The 17,236-nt window shown below is 53.5% G+C and overlaps 4 protein-coding genes across 5 annotated transcripts; all 4 read right to left on the reverse strand.

Annotated features, from left to right (window-relative positions):
- Positions 1 to 1,879, reverse strand: LOC146356698 (hemoglobin subunit alpha-A-like). The gene is made up of 3 exons (XM_084841274.1): positions 1,520 to 1,879; positions 429 to 633; positions 1 to 227 (listed from the first exon to the last, which is right to left on the reverse strand). Exons 1-3 carry the CDS (start codon positions 1,612 to 1,614, stop codon positions 99 to 101), a joined length of 429 nt encoding a protein of 142 aa, XP_084697400.1. The 5' UTR covers positions 1,615 to 1,879; the 3' UTR covers positions 1 to 98.
- Positions 1,880 to 7,534: 5,655 nt separating this feature from the next.
- Positions 7,535 to 9,753, reverse strand: LOC146356699 (hemoglobin subunit alpha-1-like). Its single transcript, XM_084841276.1, has 3 exons — positions 9,638 to 9,753; positions 7,959 to 8,163; positions 7,535 to 7,761 (listed from the first exon to the last, which is right to left on the reverse strand). The coding sequence occupies exons 1-3, from the start codon at positions 9,730 to 9,732 to the stop codon at positions 7,633 to 7,635; spliced, it is 429 nt and encodes a 142-aa protein (XP_084697402.1). The 5' UTR covers positions 9,733 to 9,753; the 3' UTR covers positions 7,535 to 7,632.
- Positions 9,754 to 9,843: 90 nt separating this feature from the next.
- Positions 9,844 to 14,389, reverse strand: LOC146356700 (hemoglobin subunit alpha-2-like). Of its 2 annotated transcripts, none has more exons than XM_084841279.1 (2): positions 13,088 to 14,389; positions 9,844 to 11,998 (listed from the first exon to the last, which is right to left on the reverse strand). In XM_084841279.1, the coding sequence occupies exons 1-2, from the start codon at positions 13,192 to 13,194 to the stop codon at positions 11,800 to 11,802; spliced, it is 306 nt and encodes a 101-aa protein (XP_084697405.1). In that variant the 5' UTR covers positions 13,195 to 14,389; the 3' UTR covers positions 9,844 to 11,799. The 2 variants fall into 2 exon arrangements, with proteins under 2 accessions (XP_084697405.1, XP_084697406.1); XM_084841280.1 differs by having other exon boundaries at positions 12,873 to 14,389.
- A 97-nt stretch (positions 14,390 to 14,486) lies between these two features.
- LOC146356701 (hemoglobin subunit alpha-A-like) lies at positions 14,487 to 16,621 on the reverse strand. The gene is made up of 3 exons (XM_084841275.1): positions 16,506 to 16,621; positions 14,920 to 15,124; positions 14,487 to 14,727 (listed from the first exon to the last, which is right to left on the reverse strand). The coding sequence occupies exons 1-3, from the start codon at positions 16,598 to 16,600 to the stop codon at positions 14,599 to 14,601; spliced, it is 429 nt and encodes a 142-aa protein (XP_084697401.1). The 5' UTR covers positions 16,601 to 16,621; the 3' UTR covers positions 14,487 to 14,598.
- Positions 16,622 to 17,236: the final 615 nt, after the last annotated feature.

The following is a 17,236-nucleotide window of genomic DNA, read 5'->3' on the forward strand; positions in this document are numbered from 1 at the left end:
TTTCCGTGGCCAAGAGCACTTTTATTGCAGGCGGGGAAGGGAGAGAGGCGAGGCGAGGGGCGCTCCTCTGGCACTCAGCCTTGCTGGCCTCCTCTGGTCTAGCGGTACATGGAGGTCAAGACCCTGCCCACTTGAGCCAGGAACTTGTCCAGGGAGACAAGTACGCAAGGCTCGAGGAGGCCATCATGGTGGGCAGCGATGGTCACCAGGATGCAGTGGCGCAGCAGCTGCGGAGAGGAGAGGGCATAGTGAGGGACGGAGGGGCCCCCAAATCCACCCCACAGGGAGGATGACCCAGGTGGGCCCCGGCCCGGCGGGCAAGGGGGAGGCAGGGCAGGATCGAGGGTCTTCCGGCCATGGCAGACCAGAGCCTAGGAGACCGGCTGTGGCCTTGCCCATCCTGCTGTAGGGGGGGCGGTGTGACTCACGTCGAAGTTGACGGGGTCCACGCGCAGTTCGTTGGCGTGCTTCTCACTGAGCTTGGAGAGGGCTCCCTCCATGTTGTCCATGTTGTTGACCGCCTGGGTGATGGCGTTGATCACCTTCTTGCCGTGCATCTTGATGTCGTTGGAGTTCGGGCCCATGTCGAAGTGGGGGAAGTAGGTCTTGGTGGAGGGGTATGCTGTGAACAACCTGCGTGGAGAGAGAGAAGAGCAGCCGTCAGGCAAGCCCCGGGCAGGGCAGGGGTCCCCTCTGCAGATGAGGTTCTGACTTTGAACCAATGGTTGAGGGAGGGGGACAGGAGTTGATTTCAGGCTATTTCAAAGTTCAAGATGTTTGTAAATATATTTTACAACGTAAGAAGGAAAACAGTGAATCGCTTTTCAACTTGTTAAACAAATGAAAATGTGCCACACAGGACGACTTACGTTACGAAGGGTTTGTAAACAGAAGAACATGCAAAAGAACATCACATACAGAAACAGAATGTGACACATGCAATGATTACAGAGAAAACTATTACAGAGAAAAGCACGCATAGCATTGTGCCCTAACTCTCCTAAACCTCCCTGCCTTCTAATTCTCCTTTGTCTTCTTTTTCTGCCCTTCTCCTTTTGCTTCTTTTTCACTTGTCAGCCAGGGATTTGGTTCTGGATTGGTGAAAGACATACAGGGTGGCCAGAAACCTGCAAAAATAGTCTTTTTTCATAGTTTTAGGCAGCTGATGTTTCCTTCGGCCCCATCAGGGTATACGGGCACCTTCCAGACTCATGGAGCTGCTAGCTGTGAGGAGTGCCAAACACTGCAATTTATTCTCATACTGGTCCGCTGTTCCACAACTGGACCACAGCTTTGTCAGCGTGAATTGTCCGCATCTCAGCCTCCAGGCAGCAGAAATGTTCTGCCCTCAAGGAAAGACAGGCCTGCTTGAGAACCAAAGCTTCACTCCTGTTCCATTCCCTGGCTTCTGTCTAAGCCCTCTGTTCCCAGCACTTGAACCCCAAAAGGGACCTCAGTCACACCCTCAGCCCGGGACAGAGGGGCTGGAAGGGACCTGGACCCGACGGGCCGGGCTTACCTGTGCAGAGTCTCGGCACCAATCGCTTCCGCATGGCCATGCACTTCGGCCCAGATGGCCTTCACGTGGTTCTTGTCGTCCTGGGACAGCACCATCCTGGGAGCTCCAAACTGTCTGGTGCTTTTGGAGCCTGGGCAAGCCTTTTATCTGGCCTGGAAGGTGAGCGTTCCCACCCCGTTCCGGCCCTTTGCCTCCCACCCGGCCTCATAGGGTGCCCCACCCTCCTCTGATGCCTCTGGGCACCTCTCTGAGGGGAGGGCCACGAAACCCCCCAGCTTGGCTTCAGTGCCAGTGGGTGGGGCAGTGGAAGAGCAGTTGCCTGGCAAGTCACCCTGCTTTGCTGCTGCTGCTGCTGGAATGGGGGTCTCCCACCCATGACAGCGCCCAGATGTCTTGGAAGAAAGGCACGCCCATGGGCTCAGTTCCAAGGGCTTCTTGGAAGAGTTTGGCTGCTGGGCTCATCTGGCTGCTCGCCCCGTCCAGCAGGCTGCCTGGGAACGTTGTAAAAGCCGGTAGGGGCTGGAACGGCCCGTTATATTAAAAAAAAAAAAAAGCATGCAAAAAACCATGGTGTCATTGGCAAACCTGGCTTCTTCGCTGCTCACTCCTAATTCCAGATCATTTATGAACAGGTTGAAAAGCCCCATCATATGCCATTAAGTGCCTGGGGGTGGAGGACAGTCTTAACCTGGTGCCCCCGAAATGCCAGTGTTGGCACCAGGACAGCCTCAGTGAGGAGGACATTCCACAGCCGGGGGCCACCACTGAAAAGGCTCTCTCCCTTATTGCCACTAGGAAGCCCCCCTTGGAGGTGGCACTTGGAGGAAGGCCCCAGATGTTCATCGTAGTGCCTGGGTAGATTTAGGTCTGGAGAGGCACTCGAAAGCTCCGCTCCAAGGCATACAAAAGTGCCTCAGAAGCAAGTGAAGCTCAAGACTGTGGAAACAACCATCAGACAAGCCTCCTTAGGTGAAACCTCTGAAGCGGCATCGAGCAGATATAGTATATCATGATTGCCCTGTGTATTGATGTGCTTGAAACACCGACTGCTCGTTCATGGCCAGCACGTTCATGGGGATCACCGGCAGCACAACCAGGACCAGCACAGCTGAGTGGCGCCACTGGGATGTTCCGCTTCATACTTTTCAGCCCCGTGGTTCAGCTTTACATGGTGGACATCCAGCTGTGTACAATGGGATGCTGCAGATAATTGGCGAATCAGAAATTAAGAAGGTTGCGCAGATGAGATTCATTGTGCCTTCACTCGAGCGATTCAGCCTCAAAAAAACAGGAGCAGACGATTTGCTGTAAGCTGTGGTACTGCTCTGTCAGTGTACTGGTGTCTCCTTTCAAATATTAATGGGAATATTAATATTACTAATATTAATATTACTCCTTTTACATATTAGTGGGAATTACACAACTGCCGCTTGCAAGCAGAAGCAGGGCTTCACGCAGAGGCAGGCAGGGTAGGATCGTGGCCGCCCCCAAGGCACTCTGGTGGCCATTGGGCAGAGCAGGGGCTCGTCAGGGGAAGAAGTGTGCTCAAGGCCCCCCTCAGGTCTCCACCCTTCTCTCAGCCTCAGGCCGAATCCTGGGGATGTGATGGTGGCCGGCCTTGCAAGCTGCTCGTCAGGGCAACTAAGATGAGGCACGGGGCCGCCCAGGAAGGGCACGACATGAAGGCTCAGGTGTCACAGAGGCAATTGGGGGGCTGCAGGCACTGAAGGTCATGGGGGGCTCCCTGTGCCTGAATACTGGCAGCGAGCCCCCTGCAGTTCCATGCTCCGCCTCCCGCAGCATTCTCAAAGCATCCCAGGGGCCATTTGGAAGGGCAAGACTTGGCAATGAAGTAAAGGGTCATGGGTGGCAACCTCGAGGCCAAAGCTGGAGACTGGGGGCAAATGGGGCAGGATCACTCGCCTTCCAGCCTCAGTAAAAGGGCTGCCTGCGATCTGACCGGCACCAGAGAGTTCGGAGCTGCCAGAACGGTGCTGACCCAGGCGGCACCTGCCCAGGGACCTGCGAAGCCAGGACGGTCCCTCCCCACCCCCTCCCCCACGCCCATTTCAGTGCCTCCCACAGCCCAAACAGACGCCAGGACAGCAGCATTTCCGTGGCCAAGAGCAGCTTTATTGCAGGCGGGGCAGGGAGTGAGGCGAGGCGAGGGGCGCTCCTCTGGCACTCAGCCTTGCTGGCCTCCTCCGGTCTAGTGGTACATGGAGGTCAAGGCCCTGCCCACTTGAGCCAGGAACTTGTCCAGGGAGACAAGTACGCAAGGCTCGAGGAGGCCGTCATGGTGGGCAGCGATGGTCACCAGGATGCAGTGGCGCAGCAGCTGCGGAGAAGAGAGGGCATAGTGAGGGACGGAGGGGCCCCAATCCACCGCACAGGGAGGGCGGCCCAGGTGGGCCCTGGAGGGCAAGGGGGAGGCAGGGCAGGATCGACGGTCTTCCGGCCAGGGCAGACCATATGCAGCCGCCATTCAAGGAGCACTGGAATGACCGACAAAGGTAGGCTCCGTTCCGGGCCCATTTAGTGGGGTGGTGGGGCTAGTGGCTTCATTCCGCCAAGGATTCTGGGGCGCCAAACGCGCTGGCATTCGGCCTCTCTGGAATCTGGCGAAATTCTCCAACATCCCTAGTCAGGGATGCTTTCCCCCAGCATCAGCCATTCTCATGCCCCAGCGCTTGCAAACATTTCCGCGTCACCCCCCTTTGTGCAAACCCACCCCCTCCAGTGCCAGAGTCAAAGGCCCCGAGAGACCCCACCCCACCAGGCCCCCAAAGGACAGAGCCAGCAGCCAGGGAGCCGCAAGATGCCCCAAGCTCCGGGCAGCCTCCCAGGTTGGCCCGTTCCCATGCCCACCTCCCTCCCCATGCCTGCAGCTCTTCCCGAGTCACCCATGCAGGCTGCTCCAGAAAGGGCCCCTTTCCCAGGTCTGAAGCAGTCCCAAGGTCAAGGAGACTGGAATCTCCTTGACCTTGTGTGCTTCTGAGGCACACAAAAGTGCCTCAGAAGCAAGTGAAGCTGCAAGACTGTGGAAACAACCATCAGACAAGCCTCCTTGGGTGAAAACTCTGAAGCGGCATCGAGCAGGTGTAGTACATCATGATTGCTCTGTGTATTGATGTGTTTGAAACACCAACTGCTCGTTCATGGCCAGCACATTCATGGGGATCACCGGCAGCACAACCAGGACCAGCACAGCTGAGTGGCACCACTGGCATGTTCCGCTTCATACTTTTCAGCCCCGTGGTTCAGCTTTACATGGCGGACATCCAGCTGTGTACAATGGGATGCTGCAGATAATTGGCGAATCAGAAATTAAGAAGGTTGCACAGCAACAGCTATTTGCCTCTGTCTCTTCAAGTTGATGGGAGTGTAGATAGACAAAATAAAGATAATACATGTGTTGTTGCTACGTACAGCCCAAAAGATAATGCAGCTGAGATTCATTCTGCCTTCACTCGAGCGATTCAGCCTCAAAAAAACAGGAGCAAAAGATTTGCTGTAAGCTGTGGTACAGCTATGTTAGTGTACTGGTGTCTCCTTTGAAACATTAGTGGGAATTACAGGAACTCACAAGAAGGACACAAGTGCAACAGCACCCTCCCACCCATGTTCCCCAGCAACTGGTATCCATAAGCTCACTGCCGCTGGTACTGGAGGTGGCACATAGCCATCAGGACTTGTAGCCACTGATAGCCTTTTCCACCAGGAATTTGCCCAACCCCCTTTGAAAGCCATCGAAATTTGTGGCCATCACCAATCAGCTTCATGGGATGACCCTCTTGTGTCCTAGTATTAGGAGAGAGGGAGAAAAATGTCTCCCTGTCCATGTAGGTCATGGATTATTGGCAATATGGTGCTGTTTTCATCCATCAGATCTAACAATGGAATCGGCCCCTGAAACAGTGCCTGAACTACAAATCTGGCTAAGTGAGCTTACTGGCCTATCACCATACTTTTGAATAGTTCCTTCCAAATTAAAACTCCTGCACTGACTTTTCCCTGAATGTGAAACATTTCATTGTACTGTGAAGAACATTTTGCAGAACATGCCAGAAATAGTACTGTTGCGGTTTTCAGAACATTCCAGGACGCAGAAGTGCAAGGGAACAGCTGTCTGATTCTCAAGTGCGAAATGAGAAATATTCCACTCCTGGACTGCTGAAGACATGGACCTTGAGGTCACAAGAAGTTATGTTAACAGGACTGATGGTAGACAGAACACTTCAGTTCCAAGAACTGCAAAAAGCGTTGCAGGGACCATCTTGACGCTACCTGATACATTCTGACTGCAAGAGATAATGTTCTTCGAAACCTTGTCATCATTAGTAGTGGCCCCGTGCCAGGGGGTGAGGAAGAGAAGTTAATTTCCTCCCAAAGCAGTAATGAGGCTGACACGTCCCTAAATGAAGGAGAGGAAGAGCGGCAGTGGAAGTGTACTGAACTCGATCAAGACGTGACCACTGGAAGACAATTGTGTTTTGCTGATAGAGGAGCAGTTGTGTCATCATTCATAAACTTTCTCAACATTAGACTATAAGGAGATACTTCCTGAAAGATATCTTCTCCTTTGACAGCATTGACTTGTTCTCAAGCATCTGCAATAACTCTTTCTCAAGCGTCAAGCGGCCAGCAGAGAATTACAGCAGAGAATTATTGTGTCATCACCCCCTGTGTTCTACTGTTTCTATTCAATTTCACTAAAATTTCATTCGTCTAGTCAGTGTTTCAGGGGCTTGCAAACTGACTTTCTGTCCTTGATTCATGGATTACATTTTATGTGGCCATTTGTGTCCACTGGGTGTCCAAAAGCTAGGACTGGGTGTCGATTTGGACACAACTATGACTTCCTGCCTGTCGCTGGTGGTCCATCTAGCCAAGGTAACCCCTGGACTTAATGACTGTATGTATCCAGCCCTCCTCCTCCTCTTGCAGACAGACAGCTCTGTTACTTCACTTGCGAAGCTTCAAACCCACATTTCTCCCTCCCACCCGCAGCCACCATTCCACGCTTTACAACTATGTCTACATTCCTGGCATGTTTAGAAAAAAGAAGACACAATTTGCCAGCCCTGATTAATAAATATCGTATCACTCTGAGCATGTGCAGTTTTGCATTTACCAGATCCCTGATGACTACATGGGTCCTGCTATCCTGACCACTCGCCACTCTTTCGGTGGACATTTGCACACACATATCCCGGGGTTCCGTGGCCCTGGGTTTGGCAAGTTGGAAGGAGAAGGGGTTTGCAGCGATTCACTCAGAGGCCTGCAGAGAAGCGCGGCGGACCTAGCCCCTCTGCAAGCCCCACATCTGCCACTCGCAAGCAGAAGCAGGGCTTCACGCGGAGGCAGGCAGGGTAGGATCGTGGCTGCCCCCAAGGCACGCTGGTGGCTACTGGGCAGAGCAGGGGCTCATCAGGGGAAGAAGTGTGCTCAAGGCCCCCCTCAGGTCTCCACCCTTCTCTCAGCCTCAGGCCGAATCCTGGGGATGTGATGGTGGCCGGCCTTGCAAGCTGCTTGTCAGGGTAACTGAGATGATGCACGGGGCCGCCCAGGAAGGGCACGACATGATGGCTCAGGCGTCACAGAGGCAACTGGGGGGCTGCAGACACTGCAGGTCATGGGGGGCTCCCGGTGCACTGAATACTGGCAGCGAGCCCCCTGCAGTTCCATGCTCCGCCTCCCGCAGCATTCTCAAAGCATCCCAGGGGCCATTTGGAAGGGCAAGACTTGGCAATGAAGTAAAGGGTCATGGGTGGCAACCTCGAGGCCAAAGCTGGAGACTGGGGGCAAATGGGGCAGGATCACTCGCCTTCCAGCCTCAGTAAAAGGGCTGTCTGCGATCTGACCGGCACCAGAGAGTTCGGAGCTGCCAGAACGGTGCTGACCCAGGGGGCACCTGCCCAGGGACCTGTGAAGCCAGGACGGTCTCTCTCCACCCCCTCCCCCACGCCCATTTCAGTGCCTCCCACAGCCCAAACAAACGCCAGGACAGCAGCATTTCCATGGCCAAGAGCACTTTTATTGCAGGCGGGGAAGGGAGGGAGGCGAGGCGAGGGGCGCTCCTCTGGCACTCAGCCTTGCTGGCCTCCTCTGGTCTAGCGGTACATGGAGGTCAAGACCCTGCCCACTTGAGCCAGGAACTTGTCCAGGGAGAGGAGCACCTGAGGCTCGAGGAGGCCGTCATGGTGGGCAGCGATGGTCACCAGGATGCAGTGGCGCAGCAGCTGCGGAGAGGAGAGGGCATAGGGAAGGACGGAGGGGTCCCAATCCACCCCACAGGGAGAGCAGCCCAGGTGGGCCCCGGAGGGCAAGAGGGACGCAGGGCAGGATCAAGTGTCTTCCGGCCAGGGCAGACCAGAGCCTAGGAGACCGGCTGTGGCCGCCTTGCCCATCCTGCTGTAGGGGGGGCGGTGTGACTCACGTCGAAGTTGACGGGGTCCACGCGCAGTTCGTTGGCGTGCTTCTCACTGAGCTTGGAGAGGGCTCCCTCCATGTTGTCCATGTTGTTGACCGCCTGGGTGATGGCATTGATCACCTTCTTGCCGTGCATCTTGATGTCGTTGGAGTTCGGGCCCATGTCGAAGTGGGGGAAGTAGGTCTTGGTGGAGCGGTATGATGCGAAAATCCTGCGTGGAGAGAGAGAGGAGCAGCCGTCAGGTGAGCCGCCAGCAGGGCAGGGCAGGGCAGGGCAGGGGTCCCCTCTGCAGATGAGGTTCTGACTTTGAACCAATGGTTGAGGGAGGGGGACAGGAGTTGACTTCTGACTGTTTCAAAGTTCAAGATATTTGGAAATATATTTTACAACTTAAGAAGAAAAACAGTGAATCCCTTTTCAACTTGTTAAACAAATGAAAATGTGCCCCACAGGAAGTAGCACGTTATGAAGGGTTTGTAAAGAGAAGAACATGCAAAAGAACATCACATACAGAAACAGAATGTGACACATGCAATGATTACAGAGAAAATTACAGAGAAAACGATTACAGAGAAAAACACGCATAGCACTGTGCCCTAACTCTCCTAAACCTCCCTGCCTTCTAATTCTCTTTTCTCTTCTTTTTCTGCCCTTCTCCTTTTACTTCTTTTTCACTTGTCAACCAGGGATTTGGTTCTGGATTCGTGAAAGACATACAGGATGGCCACTGGCCAGAAACCTGCAAAAACAGTCTTTTTTCATAGTTTTAGGCAGCTGATGTTTCCTTCGGCCCCATCAGGGTATACAGGCACCTTCCAGACTCATGGAGCCAAACATGAGGAGTGCCAAACATCGTAATTTCCTCTCACACTGGTCCGTTGTTCCACAACTGGACCACAGCTTTGTCAGCGTGAATTGTCCACATCTAGGGATGGACGACAGTCCCTTACCTCATCCCGCAGCTTGCTTTGCGGTGGGGGGGAGGCGGTCCGTCCCTCCCCCCGAAATTCTGGGCGGGGGGGAGGTGCCCCATCCCACCCCGCTGAAATTCTGGCCAGGGGGGAGGCGCCCCGTCCCTCCGGCCGCGAATCCTGCTGTCCTGCCAGGACACAAATTGCGGCGGCCGTAGCCACCGTCGTTTGCGTCCCTGCAGTCAGCCGTGATAGGCTACGTAAGGATTTACGTAGCCTATCAAGCTTGTTGTTGTTGTTGTTTATTACTGGGAAATGGCAGCGGCGGCAGCCGGTCGGAAGACTGGCCGCTGCCGCTGCCGCCACCGCCACCGCCAAGCCGCCGCCAAGCCGCCGCCAAACCGCCGCCAGGAGCCGCCAGCGCCAGGTACATTCAGCAAAGGTAAGTCCCATTCCGGGGGCGGGCGGGGGGGCGGACCGTTTCTCCACCAATTTCGGGGGACCGAATGCGTTGGCATTCAGCCTCCCGGAGATTCGTGGAGAAATTCTCCGACATCCCTATCCGCATCTCAGCCTCCAGGCAGCAGAAATGTTCTGCCCTCAAGGAAAGGCATTTCTGCTTGAGAACCAAAGCTTCACTCCTGTTCCATAATTCCCTGGCTTCTGTCTAAGCCCTCTGTTCTGAGCACTTGAACCCAAAAAGGGACTACAGTCACACCCTCGAACCAGGACAGGGGGGCAGGAAGGGTCCTCGACCTGATGGGGCGGGCTTACCTGTGCAGGGCCTCAGCACCGAAGTCCTCGGCATGGCTGTGCACTTTGGCCCAGATGGCCTTCACGTGGTTCTTGTCATCCTGGGACAGCGCCATCCTGGCAACTCCAAACTCTCTGGTGCTGTTGGAGTCTGGGCAACCCTTTTATTGGGCCTGGAAGGTGAGCAGTCCCGCCCCATTCCGGCCCTTTGCCTCCCACCCGGCCTCATAGGGTGTTCCACCCTTCTATGACGCCTCTGGGCACCTCTCAGAGGGGAGGGCCACAAAACCAGCCAGCTTGGCTTCAGTGCCGGTGGGTGGGGCAATGGAAGAGCAGTCGCCTGGCAAGTCACCCTGCTTTGCTGCCGCTGCTGCTGCTGGAATGGGGGTCTCCCCCCCATGACAGAGCCCAGATGTCTTGCAAGAAAGGCACACTTGTTGACTTGGTTCCAAGGGCTTCTTGGAATAGATTGGCTGCTGGGCTCATCTGGTTGCTTGCCCCATCCAGCAGACTGCCTGGGGATGTTGTAAAAGCCGGTAGGGGCTGGAACGGCCCGTTATATTAAAAAAAAAAAAAAAACATGCAAAAAACCATGGTGTCATCGGCAAACCTGGCTTCTTCACTGCTCACTCCTAATTCTGGATCATTTATGAACAGGTTGGAAAGCCCCATCATATGCCATTAAATGCCTGGGGTTGGAGGACAGTCTTAATCTGGTCCCCCAAAATGACAGTGTTGGCACCAGGCCGGCCTCAGTGAGGAGAACATTCCACAACCGGGGGCCACCACTGAAAAGGCCCTCCCCCTTGTTGCCACCTGGCAAGCCTTTCTTGGATGTGCACTTGGAGGAAGGCCCCAGAAGTTCATCATAGTGCCTGGGTAGATTTAGGTCTGGAGAGGCACTCAAAAGCTCCGCTCCAAGGCACACAATAGTGCCTCAGAAGCAAGTGAAGCTGCAAGACTGTGGAAACAACCATCAGACAAGCCTCCTTGGGTGAAAACTCTGAAGCGGCATCAAGCACATTTAGTACATTGCCCTCTGTATTGATTTGTATCATGATTCGCTGTTGGAAACACCGACTGCTTGTTCATGGCCAGCACGTTCACGGGAATCACCGCCAGCACAATCAGGACCAGCACAGCTGAGTGGCACCACTGGGATGCTCCGCTTCATACTTTTCAGCCCCGTGGTTCAGCTTTACATGGCGGACATCCAGCTGTGTTCAGTGGGATGCTACAGATAATTGGTGAATCAGAAATTAAGAAGGTTGCACAGCAACAGCTATTTGCCTCTCTCTTCAAGTTGATGGGAGTGTAGATAGACAAAATAAAGATAATACATGTGTTGTTGCTATGTACAGCCCAAAAGATAATGCAGCTGAGATTCATTCTGCCTTCACTCGAGTGATTGCAAACTGAATTTCTGTCCTTGATTCATGGATTACATTTTATGTGGCCATTTGTGTCCACTGGGTGTCCAAAAGCTAGGACTGGGTGTCGATTTGGACACAACTATGACTTCCTGCCTGTCGCTGGTGGTCCATCTAGCCAAGGTAACCCCTGGACTTAATGACTGTATGTATCCAGCCCTCCTCCTCCTCTTGCAGACTGCCAGCTCTGTTACTTCACTTGCGAAGCTTCAAACCCACATTTCTCCCTCCCACCCGCAGCCACCATTCCACGCTTTACAACTATGTCTACATTCCTGGCATGTTTAGAAAAAAGAAGACACAATTTGCCAGCCCTGATTAATAAATATCGTATCACTCTGAGCATGTGCAGTTTTGCATTTACCAGATCCCTGATGACTACATGGGTCCTGCTATCCTGACCACTCGCCACTCTTTCGCTGGACATTTGCACACAGACATCCCCGGGTTCTGGCACCCTGGGTTTGGCAAGTTGGAAGGAGAAGGGGTTTGCAGCGATTCACTCAGAGGCCTGCAGAGAAGCGTGGTGGATCCAGCCCCTCAACAAGCCCCACATCTGCCACTCGCAAGTGCTTCACGCGGAGGCAGGCAGGGTAGGATCGTGGCTGCCCCCAAGGCACTATGGTGGCTACTGGGCAGAGCAGGGGCTCATCAGGGGAAGACCTGCGCTTAGGCCCCCCTCAGGTTCCCCCCCCCCTTCTCTCAGCCTCAGGCCGAATCCTGGGGATGTGATGGTGGCTTGCCTTGCCACCGTCACATGGGGTCCACACGCAGTTCGTTGGCGTGCTTCTCACTGAGCTTGGAGAGGGCTCCCTCCATGTTGTCCATGTTGTTGACCACCTGGGTGATGGCGTTGATCACCTTCTTGCCGTGCATCTTGATGTCGTTGGAGTTTGGGCCCATGTCAAAGTGGGGGAAGTAGGTCTTGGTGGAGGGTTTCGCTGCAAACATCCTGCGTGAAGAGAGAGAGGAGCAGCCATCAGGCGAGCTGCCAGCAGCTCAGGGCAGGGCAGGGCAGGGCAGGGGTCCCCTCTGTAGATGCGCTTCTGACTTTGACTGAATGGGCAAGAGAAAGGGACAGGAGTTGACTTCAGGCTGTTTCAAAGGTCAAGATGTTTGGAAATGTAGATGCGCTTCTGACACCCTAAGCAGGAACGCAGTAAATCCCCTACTGAAACAGTTAAATGAATGAAACACGCCACACAGGATGCCTTAAGTTACGAACGCTTTGTAGAGAAAAGTACATGCAAAAGAATATCACATACAGAAGCAGAATGTGACACATGCAATGATTACAAGAAAAGACGTTTGCACCCATGAACCGCACAGGTTGCATGTGAAGCGTATACTATGCAAAGTTTAACTCTTGTTAAGGCCTATTAGAAAACAACGATAGGAAAACTGTATCCGAGTATCAAATGGAAGAGCAAAGACATTGAAAAGTTATAGCTGGCTTAACTAGCAGCAGTTTGAATGTTTATTTAGGTCTACTTAGACTTCCTTCCGTCTGAACTAGTTAAATGCAATATTTGAAGCATATAACTATATAGCAATATAGTGGAAACCTTTAAACCAAGGGAGGGGGGATTAAATGGAAGGTATAGCTACCCATTCCAAGCAAAATCTGAAGAGAAGACTTTGGTGGTCACAGAGGAAGGTTGAAAGAGACCTCTCCCAGAGTCCAAGGTGTAGGACTCAGCAAGTCCAGGTAGAAAGTGTCTAAGCCCTCTATTCCCAGCACTTGAACCCCAAAAGGGGCCTCAGTCACACTCTCAGGCCGTGACAGGTGGGCAAGAAGGGACCTGGACCCAACGGGGCGGGCATACCTGCGCAGGGCGTCAGCACCGATCTCTTCAGCATGGCCGTGCACTTCGGCCCAGATGGCCTTCACGTGGTTCCTGTCGTCCTGGGACAGCACCATCCTGGCAGCTCCAAACTCTCTGGTGCTGTCGTTGCCCGGCAAACCTTTTATTGGACCTGGAAAGTGAGCGGTCCCGCCCCATTCCGACCCTTTGCCTCCCACCCGGCCTCATAGGATTACCCCTTCTCTGACGCCTCTGGGCACCTCTCAGAGTGGAGGGCCATGAAACCAGCCAGCTTGGTCTCGGTGCCGGTGGGTGGGGCAGTGGAAGAGCAGTTGCCTGGCATGTCACCCTGCTTTGCTGCTGCTGCTGGAATGGGGTCTCCCCCCCCATTACAGCGCCCAGATGTCTTGGAAGAAAGGCACGCCCATTGGCTCAGTTCCAAGGGCTTCTTGGAATAGTTTGGCTGCTGGGCTCATCTGGCTGCTCGCCCCGTCCAGCAGGCTGCCTGGGGACGTTGTCAAGATTAAATATAGACATTTTGGGTGTCAGTGAACTGAAATGGACTGGAATGGGCCACTTCACATCAAATGACCACCAGATCTACTACTGTGGACAAGAGGACCACAGAAGAAATGGAGTAGCCTTCATAATTAAGAATAAAGTGGCTAAAGCAGTGCTTGGATACAATCCAAAAAATGACAGAATGATCTCAATTCAAATTCAGGGTAAGCCATTTAACATCACAGTGATCCAAATATATGCCCCAACCACAGATGCTGAAGAAGCAGAGGTAGATCAGTTCTATGAGGATCTGCAGCACCTACTGGATAGTACGCCAAACAAAGATGTGATTTTCATTACAGGAGACTGGAATGCTAAGTTGGGTAGTCAAACGACACCTGGAATTACAGGCAAGCGTGGTCTGGGAGAAAAAAAGGAAGCAGGACATAGGCTGATAGAACTTTGCCAAGACAACTCACTGTGCATAACAAAGACTCTCTTCCAACATCCTAAGAGATGACTTTATACATGGACTTCTTTATACATGGATATTCTTTGCTGATAGAACTCTGTAGCGGCCGCCATTTGTGTCCAGCCATTTGTGTCCACGCTATTTGCGTTCCCCCTTTTTTTTCGCCATAATAACCTACGTAAATATTTACATAGGATAAAACAGCAAAAAATAGGGAAGGCAAACGGCGGCTGCTGTAGCCGCCACCATTTGCGTACGCATTGTTTGTTTGGTTTTTTGCTTGCCGTGATAGGCTACGTAAATACTTACGTAGCCTATCACGGCCTCCGCAGAGACGTAAAAGGCGTCCCTCCATTAGCCGTGATAGGCTACGTAACTATTTACGTAGCCTATTACGGCTATGATCAGGAAGCGAATGCCGGCCGCAGGGCGGCCGCCATTCGCAAGTCAGTGCGGACACCAGCAGGTAAGTGCTCCGTTTCGTGCGCCTTTCGTGGGTTGGGGGGTGGGGGCTTCGTTTTGCCAAGGATTTCGGGGGGCTGAATGCACTGGCGTTCGGCCTCACCAAGATCCGTGGCAGAATTCTCTGCCATCCCTACTCTTTCCTCCCCCTCCCCATTTCAGACCAGTCCGCAGCCCAAATAGACGCTAGGACAGCAGAATTTTAGCGGCCAAGAGCAGCTTTATTGCAGGCAGGGCAGGGAGAGAGGCGAGGCGAGGCGAGAGAGTCAAGGGGCGCTCCTCTGGCACTCAGCCTTGCTGGCATCCTCTCATCTAGCGGTACCGGGAAACCAGGATTCTGGCCACTTTATCCAGGAACTTGTCCAGGGAGAGGATCACCTCAGATTTGACGGGGCCTTCATGGTGGGCAGCGATGGTCACTTCCATGCTGTGGCGCAGCAGCTGTGGAGAGGAGAGGGCATAGTGAGGGACGGAGGGGCCCCAATCCACCCCTGGGCAGGGCAGCCCAGGTGGGCCCCGGAGGGCAAGGGGGGGCAGGGCAGGATCGAGGGTCTTCCAGCCAGGGCAGACCAGAGCCTAGGAGACTGGCTGTGGCCTTGCCCATCCTGTTGTAGGGGGGGCGGTGTGACTCACGTTGAAGTTGACGGGGTCCACGCGCAGTTCGTTGGCGTGCTTCTCACTGAGCTTGGAGAGGGCTCCCTCCATGTTGTCCATGTTGTTGACCGCCTGGGTGATGGCGTTGATCACCTTCTTGCCGTGCATCTTGATGTCGTTGGAGTTCGGGCCCATGTCGAAGTGGGGGAAGTAGGTCTTGGTGGAGGGGTTCGCTGCGAACATCCTGCGTGGAGAGAGACAGGAGCAGCCGTCAGGCGAGCCGCCAGCAGCTCAGGGCAGGGCAGGGCAGGGCAGGGGTCCCCTCTGTAGATGCGCTTCTGACTTTGACTGAATGGGCAAGAGAAAGGGACAGGAGTTGACTTCAGGCTGTTTCAAAGGTCAAGATGTTTGGAAATCTATTTTGCACCTTAAGCAGGAACACAGTAAATCCCCTTTTGAAACAGTTAACTGAATGAAAACGCGCCACACAGGATGCCTTAAGTTACGAACGGTTTGTAGAGAAAAGTACATGCAAAAGAATATCACATACAGAAGCAGAATGTGACACATGCAATGATTACAAGAAAAGACGTTTGCACCCATGAACCGCACAGGTTGCATGTGAAGCGTATTCTATGCAAAGTAAACTACAGTTTAACTCTTGTTAAGGCCTATTAGAAAACAACGTTAGGAAAACTGTATCCGAGTATCAAATGGAAGAGCAAAGACATTGAAAAGTTATCGTTGGCATAGCTAGCAGCAGTTTGAATGGTTATTTAGCTCTACTTACACTTCCACCAGTCTGAACTAGTTAAATGCAATATTTGAAGCATTTAACTATATAGCAATATAGTGGAAACCTTTAAACCAAAGGTTCTCTCAAAAAGAACGCATGCATGGCATGCACACGATGGCCCTGAAGGCCCCCGAATCAGCAAAGATCTGTAAGCAAAAACTGTAGCTGCACCCCAGAAAACAAAGAAGCAAAAGGAAGAACTTAAAAGAAAGCCCTTCTCCTCAATTTCGGTCGCTTTTTTATTCAATAAGGGCGCAATCCCACGCTAGCTGGGGAACACTGGGGATGCAGGACTTTCTTCTGTCTAAACACGCACAGGATTGTGCCCTAACTCTCCTAAGCCTCCCTGCCTTGTAGCTCCCCTTTTTCTTCTTTTTCACTTGTCAGCCAGGGATTTGGTTCTGGATTGGTGAAAGACGTACAGGGTGGCCAGAAACCTGCAAAAACAGTCTTTTTTCATAGTTTTAGGGAGCTGATGTCTCCTTCGGCCCCATCAGGGTATACGGGCACCTTCCAGACTCATGGAGCTGCTAGCTGTGAGGAGTGCCAAACATTGCAATTTATTCTCACACTGGTCTGTTGTCCCACAATGGGACCACAGCTTTGTCAGCGTGAATTGTCCGCATCTCAGCCTCCAGGCAGCAGAAATGTTCTGCCCTCAGGGAAAGGCAGGCCTGCTTGAGAACCAAAGCTTCACTCCTGTTCCATTCCCTGGCTTCATTCTAAGCCCCCTGTTCCCAGGACTTGAACCCCAAAAGGGGCCTCAGTCACACCCTCGGCCCAGGACAGTGGGGCTGGAAGTGTCCTGGACCCGATGGGGCGGGCTTACCTGTGCAGGGCCTCGGCACCGTACTCCTCGGCATGGCCTTGCACTTCGGCCCAGATGGCCTTCACGTGGTTCTTGTCATCCTGGGACAGCACCATCCTGGCAGCTCCAAACTGTCTGGTGCTTTTGGAGCCTGGGCAAGCCTTTTATCAGGCCTGGAAGGTGAGCGTTCCCGCCCCGTTCCGGCCTTTTGCCTCCCACCCGGCCTCATAGGGTGCCCCACCCACCTCTGATGCCTCTGGGCACCTCTCTGAGGGGAGGGCCACGAAACCCCCCAGCTTGGCCTCGGTGCCGGTGGGTGGGGCAATGGAAGAGCAGTTGCCTGGCAAGTCGCCCTGCTTTGCTGCTGCTGCTGCTGGAATGGGGGTCTCCCACCCATGACAGCGCCCAGATGTCTTGGAAGAAAGACACGCCCATGGGCTCAGTTCCAAGGGCTTCTTGGAAGAGTTTGGCTGCTGGGCTCATCTGGCTGCTCGCCCCGTCCAGCAGGCTGCCTGGGGACGTTGTAAAAGCCGGTAGGGGCTGGAACAGCCCCGTTATATTTTTTAAAAGCATGTGAAAAATCATGGTGTCATCGGCAAACCTGGCTTCTTCGCTGCTCAATCCTAATTCCAGATCATTTATGAACAGGTTGGAAAGCCCCATCATATGCCATTAAGTGCCTGGGGGTGGAGGACAGTCTTAACCTGGTGCCCCCAAAATGACAGTGTTGGCACCAGGCCGGCCTCAGTGAG

This window comes from Heloderma suspectum, chromosome 2, assembly GCF_057233095.1.
Source record: "Heloderma suspectum isolate Gila_16-S chromosome 2, 16-S_ref, whole genome shotgun sequence".
NCBI lineage: Eukaryota > Metazoa > Chordata > Lepidosauria > Squamata > Helodermatidae > Heloderma > Heloderma suspectum.